The 12,951-nt window shown below is 35.1% G+C and overlaps 1 protein-coding gene across 14 annotated transcripts in view; it reads right to left on the minus strand.

The window, feature by feature from the left end:
* Window positions 1–600: 600 nt before the first annotated feature.
* The window catches only part of LOC133190151 (microtubule-actin cross-linking factor 1, isoforms 1/2/3/4/5-like), an 84,720-nt gene continuing 72,369 nt past the window's right edge, over window positions 601–12,951 (minus strand). For 11 of the 14 annotated variants that reach the window (XM_061325618.1, XM_061325617.1, XM_061325613.1 and 8 more), the window contains 20 exons: window positions 11,972–12,295; window positions 11,699–11,869; window positions 11,383–11,538; window positions 10,992–11,198; window positions 10,573–10,692; window positions 10,105–10,271; window positions 9,757–9,916; window positions 9,348–9,542; window positions 9,060–9,188; window positions 8,800–8,943; window positions 8,234–8,422; window positions 7,901–8,055; window positions 7,524–7,668; window positions 7,178–7,340; window positions 6,846–7,075; window positions 6,488–6,605; window positions 4,935–4,994; window positions 3,631–3,812; window positions 2,600–2,762; window positions 601–2,299 (listed from right to left, as the gene is read on the minus strand). In XM_061325618.1, the coding sequence (XP_061181602.1) occupies window positions 2,037–2,299; window positions 2,600–2,762; window positions 3,631–3,812; window positions 4,935–4,994; window positions 6,488–6,605; window positions 6,846–7,075; window positions 7,178–7,340; window positions 7,524–7,668; window positions 7,901–8,055; window positions 8,234–8,422; window positions 8,800–8,943; window positions 9,060–9,188; window positions 9,348–9,542; window positions 9,757–9,916; window positions 10,105–10,271; window positions 10,573–10,692; window positions 10,992–11,198; window positions 11,383–11,538; window positions 11,699–11,869; window positions 11,972–12,295 (3,441 nt within the window). In that variant the 3' untranslated portion in view covers window positions 601–2,036. The other 3 variants (XM_061325615.1, XM_061325619.1, XM_061325621.1) reach the window with 3 other exon arrangements.

A 12,951-nucleotide genomic window follows, 5' to 3' on the forward strand; every position in this document is an offset into this window, starting at 1 on the left:
GCCAAGCCAATTTAACCAATTTCAGCATATCGCATCTATGGGAGAAAGGGAACAAAAATTATGAATTTCATTCCCCCCCCCCCCCCCCCGGACCTTAGGGGAGGGGCTAAAACCAACTTAAGATTTGTTACTTAGTACTAGACTAATTATTTTGTTGACCCTGATCATCCGATTTCTTTTGCTTTTGGGCAAAATAGTGTATATAGCGTCGTCTTCCAGTTTATTTTGTTTTATAATTATACTTCTTTGGATCCCTTTCAATACATAAATTTTCATACTCAGGTGACCCTTAAGGCCCTTGGGCCTGTCTCTATGTTTATTTCCAGTCTGTTATCTCTTTCCATGCCAATATATTTACTAGTTTCAATCTTTAGTCTGTGAGAAGGTATTTTTAGGCTGGCAAATTCACATCTTAAATCGGCGTTAATCAATAACAGTAGTATCATTTCCCCCTCTCACATCTCTAAGTTTGTGAATTAACCATCCATATTAAGCATGAATATAAAATCCATCCATTTTCGTACGTAAGAACTTAATTATTTTCCATGGGCTAAATGGTGATCACCATTACTGCAATACAGAAAAGAGACTAAAAAAGAAGAGATTCTATATACTTTTATTGAAAATACTTGCATTAAAGCAACACCCTGTACAAGTTTAAACTGGTACATAGCATTGTGGAACATATTCTTGCAATTAAAATTGTGTGCAGGCCTTAATTAACGGATAATTCTCTTCCATGCAAATCACAGGCTACTTCAAAATACATTGAATACATGCATACATTTCCACATCCCTTTTAAGTGATGATTTAACATGGTTAATATTACCTGTTTACAACGGAGTAATCATTTTCTTTGTTCAATACGTTTGACTGACACCCCCCAGAAATCATTGCCTATCAAGCTGACAATGATGCCAAACATAATGTAAACAAAACTGCACATTATCAATATATACATAATAAAATATAATTGTATCACAATTTGCTATAATAAATAGATGATTTGCAATCCACAGAAGCATCTTTCAATGGAAAATAATATGAAGATTCAATGAATGTATGGGGGAACTTTAAATCAATGAAACTTTGAATGTATTAATCAGTGGCTTTCCATTCCAAGATGGCAACAGCACAAATTAAAACTAAATAGCTACTTCCTTTGAATTGTGTTACTAAATAAAACACATACTAACGAAAATACACACAGGCCTTGCAGAATGAAATCCACAAAAATCAGCTTAATATCATTTCTCGACAATTTTTTTTTTTTTCAGAAGGAAAAAATTTACATGACATCGAAAAGATTTACTCTGAAATCTGATGTATAAATTATCAAATCATTCTACTTAAGCATTCCTTTGTAAAAAAAATGTCACATAATTAAACATTTGCAACAAAAAATCTCTCCATTCCTTTGCTTGAAAATAGACATGTTGCACAGCACAATATACAAAAAAAAGCCTCAAAAAATGATATGTGTTGCTTTCCTTGACAATGGAATTACAAGTGATTAAAAAAAATCACAAAAAACTATGGCAACACATAAAAACACACAAAACTTAATAATGTCGTAAGTAGATAACAATGGAACTTAAATCAACAGAGCTTTAATGTAAAATAAGAAAATATCTAATGAATGGAACTTAACATTAAAAAAGTTGATTCAACAACCATGTGTAAACAAGTAAACAATGATAGAAGACAAACACTAATTCATCATGGTCACATTTCACACATAAATGCACAACAAAAATTTTTGTCCATTAAATATCAATGATACATGTAATTATTAAAATATGCAGAATACTTGAGTAACATTCTGGCATTTTTTATAATGAGGTCTGATATTAAAGCTTTTCATACACGTTTGACATAGATTATAAGCACAGCACCATATTAGCATTACATACGTGTACTATAGAGAAGTAAGCTTGTGCAATCAGCTGTTTGATTATCATGAGTATCACCGATTGTCTCGTCAGTTAAAACCCAGGAGAGGAATGTTTCAGTAAATCATACGATTTTCTTATGGTCACTTTTTACGAGTTGATGAAGGCTTAGGTATTTTAGAGCCTTTGGCAGATGATGGTGTGGATCCTACAGTCTTTGTTTTGACAACATGAGTTTGATAAGTCACTACTGTTTGTTTACGTCCACCAGGTGATTTTGTTTCATGCTGGACAGTTGTGTACATCTCGGGCTCACTGACCTCTGAACACTCGCTGTCTGCTCGACTCGGTGGACGACTGCCACCTCCAGTGCTTGCTCGACTTGATCTTCCACTTCCAGGAACAGCTAAAGAAGTTATAATTAAGATAATAAATCCATGTTCATCTTTCTCATTCAAAAAATGAAATTTCTTAATTTTTGAAAGCTAACTTAAAACCATTAATCAAGTAAAAATTTAAAAACTTTCCCTATATATATATATATATATATATATATATATATATATATATATATATATATATATATTCAATTGGATACAATATATCAGTGATATGCACATTGCTTGGATTAAAATTAAACTTCCAGTAATTTGAAAGTGGAAATTTATATCAACATTTTTTCAAGGTTCATGCAGAAACTTCTCACCGGGGCTAAAAACATTACGTGGAGATGCAATATGTCGGGGTCTTTTCGGTGTACTGTCCACACCAGTATGAGACATGATCTGTCTGACCTCACCGTCAGGGCCAGGGGTCAACCGCCCACCATTCTGTCTCCATGGTGTTGAGTGAACTGTCTTTTCTCGTACCTAAAAGTAACATTTTTCACATGAATTAATCACCAAAGTAAAGCAATCAAAAACCAACAGACCTTCAATGTGTTGTCTGAGGCATTAAGTCATGCAAAAATTATCTACTGAAACAAGGGTAAACAAGCAGGAAGTGGTCAAAAACAAGAAGTCTGTGAGCGAATGCTCACTATTAATACCCTCTCATGTTGACATTGAATTCATACAAAAATGAATCCCACCATTTGGCATGCCTAAACAAAGATTGTTCTAAAATTTCAAGCATCTGTGCTGAATAGTAGTTGAGAAAACTGTGACAGAAATTTGGTACGGACAGACGCACAGATAAACAGGAAGTTGACATCAGATTTGAACATAAATGAATACCACCATATGGCATGCCTAAACAAAGATTGTTCTAAAATTTCAAGCATATGTGATGAGTAGTTGCTGAGAAATCTGCAACGGAAATTTGGTACGGACAGACGCACAGATAAACAGGAAGTTGACATCAGATTTGAACAAAAATGAATCCCACCATATGGCATGCCTAAACATTGTGCTAAAATTTCAAGCATCTGTGATGAGTAGTTGCTGAGAAAACTGACGGAAATTTGGTATGGACAGACATGGACACACAGTCAGAAACGCACAAGGGTAAAACAGTATACCCCCCTCTCCTTCGAAGTTGGGGTATATTAAGTCACCTATCTAAAAATAATACCTTCAGAGTAAACTGCATCAAAGGTTCTGTTTGGATGTAAGTTTTTAAGACTTATCAATTTTTTTCTCTGACTTGATTCTTTTTCATTTCTCAAACAAAAAATGTTATTTAAAATTATTAATTAGAGAGTATTTAAGCTTTACACTGATGAGATGTATCACATACTTTGGTAATGGGTCCTGTAACAGAACTCGGTGATCTCGTACTCCACGAGGCTCCAGAGTAGGACGAACTCCCCGAATGAGAACTTCCGCTCGGACTCTTGGAAACAAATGGACTCATAGATTGACTGACTCCCTGAGCCAGGATGAACTGCTCTCTAAGCTCCACATTGGTACGACCCTTGGCTGTAGCAAACAATAAACAAAATCTTAATGAACAGTAATTCAAACTATATAAATGTATTTCTATACATACCTATTATATACATATAAATTCCCAAGTATAGAGCATTTTATGTGGCTGTTTTAAATATATGTCTTTGACTGATATTATATTTTATTTGCTAAGCACACACTTCTAAGACTTTCAACTACTTCAATTTCTTAAGTAAAGTAATTGTCCTGTTTTAGTATAATGATATTGGGATAACATTAATTTCAAGTGTTCCTTTATAATTAAAGGAGCATGCACTTGTAAACATCATTCAAAAAGGCATTTCTGTAATTATAACACCCTATATGTCCAATATCAACCAAGTCCTGTATAGGGCTGCATGGTGCAATTTTTAGCTAAAGCTATCTTTAAATCAAAATCTAGTAATCTCAATTTCTTTTTGAAAATTACATGCCAGTTGAAAGTACATTTAACTCAATTTTTTTTAACTGTGAATTCAGATATTTCAGATATCCCATTTAAGTGCAGAATATGTCACTATGTTAAAAAAAAATTGTAAAGTTAAACTAGTATGGATTTGTGTGCATTTTAAAAATAATGCCTTAAAAGAAAAAGAATCAGTTTGCAAATCAAAGCAAACTTATTTAAAAAGTGGGCTAAAAAATCTCAATACTATACATGTAACAAAATTGTCAAAACTAAGTGTGCAGCCCCTTTACTAATGGCTCTATATTAGATAAATATGTACTATGAACTTTTATCTTAATTTACTCATATAGAATATTAGTCACATTTTCCAGAAGAAACAATTTTAGCACAATATACACATGTACTGAGTTTATAATTTAACACCATTAGGCATAGAGGGTAAAGGTTAATACAAATGTATTGAATTTTAGGAAAAAAGTTATCCAAGTGCATGCACAGTCTTCATGGTCTTAAAAAGTTGTTAATCATAATAATCATAATGGAAATCACACTTTAACTGTAGTTCAAATTCTATAAATATACATGATGCAATAACAACAATATATGGCTTCATTTAAACCTGGGATAAAAACACAACAGTAAAAATAAACCAACAACAAGTAAAGCATCACTGGGTTGCTATAGGCAACAGTTGCATTTCATACTTAGTTGTTCTGGTGTCAGGACAACCTTAAACTGAAAACGGTTTCTTCTTCGGAGGCCTACTGGAGCAAAAAAAAAAAGACGAGACACATGGAAAAACTAAAACACAGAACCAATGAGAACAAAATATCGACTGAGGAACAGCATGTATGTAGATGAATGAAAATGAACGCAAGGAAAATAATACACCATAAAGATTTTCCCCAAGTAGCAAAAATATATATAAATTGAAGAAAAAAATCTGTTCATAAATTATATAAAAATAAGCTTAATAAATACAAGATCTCATGGTGCTCACCTGAGTTATATTAGCAGTCATATGATTTTGCAAAACTTGCACATATGAATGTACAAGTATGAATCAAGATTTTAAATCATTTTGACTGGGTAACAAAGCCTAGTCTATAAAAGGACCCCCGTGTTTTTCTTAAAATTGAAACCACCCAGAAAAGTAAAGATTTCTGTAAAATCAGAAGAAAAATAGACCCCAGCCCACAGAAATCTAAATGACCATCACACTAAGAATAACATCTATAGGGACTGCTATTTTGCAGGACAAATTAATAACCTTTGGCAAAGTTTCTAATTTGCAGATACATGTACTGGTAATTAAATGACATTTATGAAACAATTGTTGTTACCTCTTATTTCAACTATATCAATTTGCTCTGCTACCGTGGTAATTGTGAAACAGTCAACTGTCATATTAGATGGGCAGTGATAAAAGGCTGGATCATTTTGATCAGAAATTCTTCTCCAATGAGCCAATGATAATACACTGTACATATGGATGCAAAAAATCCCATTTCCATGAAACAAAAACAAAACTCTGCGCCAAATTATGAAATACATTGGAAAGGAACAAAATTTGTCTGCAACGGAAACTTGTGTGTACTCACATGCTGGGCACGTCTCAAAATGTTTACTTAAATCTGACAAAATTAATTCACCATTATTATAACAAAAGACCAGCACAATTTGATGGCATACACCAACTTAACAGCCACGTAAACTCAAGATTTAGCCTTCACAAAACCTTGCGTGTGACACTGTTTCACTGACAGAAACTAAAGATAATGGAACATTTAAAAAAAGTTTCTTGTTCATCAAAATATACTGTGCTTGAGACCCTGGAACTGGTTAACATAAAATTTTGGCAGCTTTTAATCATTACTAAAAACGCTGTGAAAATTCTTTATTTTTTCCTAAATAAAATTTTTTTAAGCAAATACATGTAACTTTATGCTGTTGTGAAACCATGATTAATGAATAATGAACAAAAATGTACATATACAGTAGCTTGTATGCTGAATTCAATAAATAGCATTTAAAATACATATAGCTGTATGCTAAATCTAATAAATAGCATTTAAAATCTTACTAGCACATATAATTCCAACTTACTAATGTGAAATTTCAGATACTTTGCTGAAACATTATGTAAATGCTTTATTTTCATAGAACACTGCAAATTCTTTGACCATAATCCTTCCATAAAGAAATATTTTATAAACCATGTATTTTACGATAAATCAATGTTTTATAGAAACTGTACCTCTACAAGGATCATTCTTGACGAGGAATTCATCGAGGGCTACCCATCCACCCCCCACTCTGACCATCACAGTGCTACGAAGTATCCTCACTAAGCGTAGCTTCTGAGAATCTCCAAACTGACAAGAAAGATCATTCATTACCATACATGTACAAACATCGTTAATTTGTCACAAAACACAGAGAGCCCCTACATACAGTGTATATTAATTTCAACTAAACGTATGTGTAATGCATGCTGCCAAGTAAAGTGTATTTGTTGATTGATAAAATCAGTAACCAAAGTATTTTATGGTAAAATATTTATTAGTTATAAAATCCCATTCACTACAAACTACCTTTGTTTGATTTATACATACTCTATATTTTCCTTCTCCAATCTTATGAATTTTAAACTGCTTCACACAGGTACACTTGGAGACTTGATTTTTGACTTCGTCTGTGATTTTTTCAGCATCTGTGATTGGTTTCTGAGGCTCCCTATCTGGTTTGAGGGCATTAACAAAGTCTTTATAGTCAATCAATCCACTCCCATCCCTATCAAACATGTTGGCAACTGTTTCCATTTCCAATTGACTTGTCGGGAATTCTGGGAAGAAAAAGGTTACAAAACATAGCTTATCTCTTGCAAAGAAATATTTACTGGTACTAATCTTATCAATAGATATGAATATAAGAGGGCTTTGCTTACTTGTAGCAGTGATGCCATCAATGAATTCCTTCCTCGTAACCCTCCCGTCCCTGTCTTGGTCCTGACGACGGAACATGTCCATTATTCGGGATTTATTGTGTCTCATAAATTGTAGATATCGCCTCCTCCAGTCATCAAACTTGAAGTCCTTCAGTCTTTCAACCTACAAATAAATCGAAGTGCAATTTCTGATATTTTTGTTAATTAATGCCCACTAAGTGAAAATACATGTACATAAAAACAATATGCACATGAGTGTAAGATAAAAAGCATTGCAAATCTTGAAGGAGCTTTGAAGAAATACTTATTTTTTAGAGCTGTAAAAAGAGAAAAAGGCATTAAGAACCTCTTTGAGGTAGTCAAGTGCATCCTGAAGTTTTCTGTGTCGATCCATGGCCATTAACCAAACAGTCCTCCATTTCATAAAGAGGGCCCCAACCCTGGGGTTCCGGAACACAGGCTCAGGAGTTTTCCTCCCACTTGGGTCTTTCCTACAAAAAACAAACATGTAGTTCCAGGTCTGATTCTGATTAACATTTAAATTCAACAAAAAGGAATACAGAACTGTCATAGAGACCATGCAGTAAGATATTGCAGAAGTAACAAGGCATAAAATCTAATTGGATGAAAGCAGCAAATCAAATCAAGAAACATTTCTTTTGCATACAACAATATTAAAAGTTCTTTCAATATTGATATCTGACAATATCTTCTAGTGCTAACCTTGGAGTCCTGATAGGTGTGTGTCTCCCTGAGGCTGATGCCTTTAATACAGGGATCTGTGATGCAGGCTCCGACACTGATGTCCCCCTTCTGCGGTCCCCTTTCGTCAGTCTATCAACATCAGGTTGTTTGGATGACATGTCATTTTGGAAATCCTACAGAAAGAAAGAGAAATTTAGCCTAAAAATAAAATAACTTAATAACTTTACCCTAAATAACCAGATGCATCATATGAAGTAGTGCAAATTTCTACCCAGCATTATGTACTAGCCCCCCCCCCCCCATTTCTTCTAATCATAAAATGTTCAATATTTTCAGAGACTGGAGTCTCACCTGGTGGTCTTTGAGGAGATCCATAATGACCTGGATGTCACCTGGAATGGGTTCCTGATCCAGACCCATCAATGTGGCTTCTGCTCCATTCAGCCAGGCCAAAAGATCATCCAGAATGGCATTATTTTGTCTCATTGTCTGGAGGCCTTCTGCCAACTTGATGCCACGCTGTTTACACATGGCTGTCACCTGAAACAGACAGGAAATCATGGTAACCATCCATTGTATCAATTCTTTTCACATAAAATTCAATACTGTATACAGGGAAATTTTCGCCCCCATTTTATTTTCAGCCCTTTCGCCCTCATCGCAATTGGAAGGATTTAAAATGGGGCGAATTCAAAGAAAACGGCATTATCTCTTAAACAGAACTGTGTCTGGGCGAATTCAAAACAGGGCAAAATCGTTTGCAGGTGTGAAAGGGTGAAAATAAGACGGGGCCAAACTAACCCTGTACACAGTATTGAAGAACTTTTATCCCATTCTAAATGAATTTACTCTTGGTTTAGAGAGGAAGAATTATCAATTAAATTTTATTTAAACATTCTACATTGATTGGGACAAACCTCTTCCCAGCGAGCTCGTAAAACAGAGAGCCAGTGTTTCAAGGTGGTTAGAGCATCTGGGTGACATCTCTTTAGGATATCCTGCCCGATACTTAGGGTTTCTCTTAACTTGGCTTCCTGTCTCATCAAGTCTTCCTCAAATTTCTACAGCAGAAAAAGATCGAGATACATTTTAAGTAATGACTAGTATCTAGGTATGTTTTACTTTCTACAAAAATCTTACAAAACCCAGTCACTTTAAAATAAATTTTTTAAAGCACCTTGTGTTCCTCAATTTGTTTAAGGAGTGGCAGCTCCTCCTCAGGAAGGGCTCCTCGGTACCTCAATTGTCTTTCAGCAGAGGCCAGCCAATCCAACAAGGCCTGTCCCTTTTGATGGAAGTCTTCAGCCTGTAAATAAATGTACACTTAATATATAATTCCAGTAACAGAGAGCAGTTGCTGATCATTTACTGAAGTAAACCATAATTGTTTGATTCAGAAGACATTTCAGTTCTGCTTTACTTGAACATGGTAATGAATTAACATTTTTTGGGGGTTCCTACTGACCAGTTTGTGAGCTTGTTCCAGCTTTTCTTGCTTATTCACGCTCAACTTGCACACCCTATCCCACATTGTGGTGAGCTCTATAAGCTCGGCTTGCTGCTGAGTTGTGTCATGCTCTGATTTGTCCAGCATCTCCTTGGCTCTCTTTCTGACAAAAGCTACTGTATTGGAGCGAGCTCCTAATTCATGTTGAAATGCCTGAGAAGTAAATCAAAATACATATCCCATCAATGAACTCTAGCCATGATATATTGTTTGATGCAACACTAATTTTTTTTTCTATCATAATTTAACTACACAATTAGGGTTTAATTTGTGTCAAAGATGTAATTTGCAGTAATTTAATTTTTTCTAAACTTCAATGCTGCAATTCAACAAAGAGCACCAGGGCATACTTGTCTATTTAACTGACCTTATGGATTTCCATTAGGTTGTTGACTGTGAAGATATCTCCATAGACAGGCTGATCCTCCCCCAGGGTGGGTTCAACCTTGGACAGCCAGTCTAGAAGGGCCTGCAGAGCCTCAGAAAACTGACCCGCAAACAGCAAAGCTTCTTCCAGCTTACGTTGTCTGAAATGTCAAACATTAGTAAGCAATGCAAATCAAGCTAATCTTCAAATTACAAACGCAAAAATTTCTACTTGAAATGTACATTACGAGTAAAATATTTTCATTTGCATATCAAACTTTCTTATAAACTAGATTTACCTATTTAGTCTATCTAGTTCAATGTTTATGATAAACAGTGTTCGCCATACCTGTCCACTGATTTAGCACAGAGAGAGTTCCACTTGGCCTTCATGGTGCCAAGTCTCTTCTCTATCTGAGGTCTATCTGGCTCAGGGCTCTTGTCCTTCACAGAGCGACCCATTCTATTTACACTGTCATATATTGGCTGTTTGGCTCCCAGACTTCTCTGGAATTCCTATTTAACAAAACATACATACATGTATATATATGATGTTTGTATGTAGTAAGCATGACACAAAAAGCAAAGCATAATATATATTTATATATATTATTTTAATATATATATATATATATATATATATATATATATATATATATATATATATATATATATATATATATATATATTAATAAAAAAATGTGAAACTTAACCCCTTTGTTATTGCAACTTACATTATTTTCCCATTATTCCTAAATTCTGAACTGAAAATACTGACAGGTAAATTTAATTATGCTCATTAATTAATAATTTTTACCCTGTGTTTGGCAATCTGTGCCTTGATGGTAGCATGATCATTACTGACAGAAGTGTCCGTGTCCAACACAGTCTCTGCATGCTGCATCCACTCCATCATGTCCTTCCACATTACAAAGAACTGAAAACACAGAGAACAATCTCAAGATAATGATGATCGTACCTCTCATCAGAAGCTCGCTTACTCTTTAGGTTACCTGTACAATTCCTGTATACTACTTATTGGTATACCTTGCAAGGGTTGAAAAATTTGCTCATTTGAAATGAACAGGTTGATCATATTGGCATTTACATTTCTGGTTAATCGAAATATCCCTATATATCAGATCAGTTATTATATAGTGATAACTGGAGAATTGACAAAGAGCCCCATGAAAATGCCACTGAGAATCAGTCAGTATATAAAAACACCAGTCCTACCTGTTTGGCCTCCTTGTAGCCTCTTTCTAGGTGCCTGGTGCGCTCTGCACTACGAGAAACAATTTTCTCCCAGCGATGTTGAATGCTGGACAGAAGGTTTCGGATGAGGATGACATCCTGTTTCTGGCTGAAGTACTTGAGGTGGGTACCAGTCTTATCCAGGGCTATCATCTTTTCTCTGTTATGACTGATGTCTTTCTGCAGAATCTGTAATAAACAAGTACTGGTATCAATAGAGATACCTACATCTATTTGTAGATAGCACTGGTACTGTCAAGGGCCGTAACTCCTCATAAATTGAAAAGATATTGACCAAAGGTGTGTCAAATATAACTGATACAGAAAGAAACCAAAATGTTTTGTTTCGCATGAACAAATTAAATGCTTTCACCTTCTGGTCCTCAATCTGTTGTGTGACGTGTTCCAGCAGACGACTGACAGGTTCTAGGTTGTTCAGTGTTTTTTCCGTCTCTGTCAGCCACTGGATGAAGCTGTTCAGATCCTCATGGAAATTGTCTGCTTGCTGTAAGGCATCCTCCAGTTTTTTCTACAAAAGAAAATAAGAGAGAAATATGAATATCAAAGCTCGATCATTCATCACTTTTCCAAACAAAATTGAACATCAGAGAAAGAATGTCTTGCATACATGTATGTCTTGCATACATGTATGTCTTGAAGTATAGGTCTGAAAACTGAATTGGATTTACCTTCTTGTCTGCGGCTCTCATTTTAATGTTCTGCCATCTATTTTGCAGCAGTTCCATGTTCTGCTTGATGTGGTTGGCAGAGATGTCTTTACTTTTGCTGATCAGGCTTTCACCATCTGCTACGGTTTTCTTGACTTTTGGATCTGTCTCATTCAGCTCCTCATACAGATTCTAAATATATATTTTACAAACCGATCAAGCCAAGTCAAATTACTGATAAACTAAGACTAAACATAAGGTTCAAAATCAGTTAAAGGTTTTGGCTTGTCTTACCATGAATCGCTCCAGTTGCTCTTTAGCAGTCTCTGGCAATCCACCAATCTGATTGGATGAAATGAGGTTTCCCTCCAAATCAGAAATATGTAACAAAAGATCCTGTAATTCCCCTGTAAAGGTCTTTGCCTCTCTGAGGGCATCTTTCATCTGTTTGAATTTGTTGGCAGATTTCTTCTGAACTCTCTCCCACAGTTCATCAACATCACCAAGTTTCCGCTTAATTGCCGTGTCACCACCGTGTTCTGTTGCTAGGACTCTTTTTCCTGCCTCCTTCACAGAGTCCACGCTGTCACGGTGAGCATCCACATCATTTTGAATTATCTGAGGAGAAAGATGATATTTTAAAATCCTTCATCAAATACATATACGCACAAGTACATGTATGTTCATATCATGCCTGTTTATGTTCAAGTCATACATGTGGTTTGAAAACTTACTTTCCATCAGAAAAAAGCAGAATTAATTTAAACTGAAACAGGTATCATGATGAATAAAGATTTGATGAGGTTAAAATTAAAAATACAGTCAAACCTCAATATCTCAAACTCAATGGGATTAAGAAACCAGAAGTCTCTGATGAGACTGTAGCTCTACTGGTCTGTACGTATAACAAAGGAAAAGTAGCACTTGGATTTGAAACTTTGCAACATGCAGCAATAAATAGAATGATGTATCTTAATGTAGTCTACTTGTGTGCCATGTTACAGTATATTGAAGTAAAACGAAAACTGTAGGAGGAGTAGCGTTTTGAAAGTATTTCACAGAAACGGATGCACTAAATTATGTATCTTAGTGTAGTCTACTTGTGTGCCAAGTTATACTGAAATCAGACCAAAACTGTAGGAGGAGTAGCGTTTTGAAAAATTGCTTACACAGATGGACAGACAGACAGCTAGACAGACGGACGGACTCTTTACTATCGCATAAGCTCTTCTGGTCTCTGACCAGTAGAGCTAAAAACTTCAGGATATCTGAAT

The sequence above is a fragment of the Saccostrea echinata genome, unplaced genomic scaffold (genome assembly GCF_033153115.1).
Source record: "Saccostrea echinata isolate AGI-Se365-2 ecotype Australia unplaced genomic scaffold, CSIRO_AGI_Sech_v1 ptg000022l, whole genome shotgun sequence".
In the NCBI taxonomy this organism is placed as follows: Eukaryota; Metazoa; Mollusca; class Bivalvia; order Ostreida; family Ostreidae; genus Saccostrea; species Saccostrea echinata.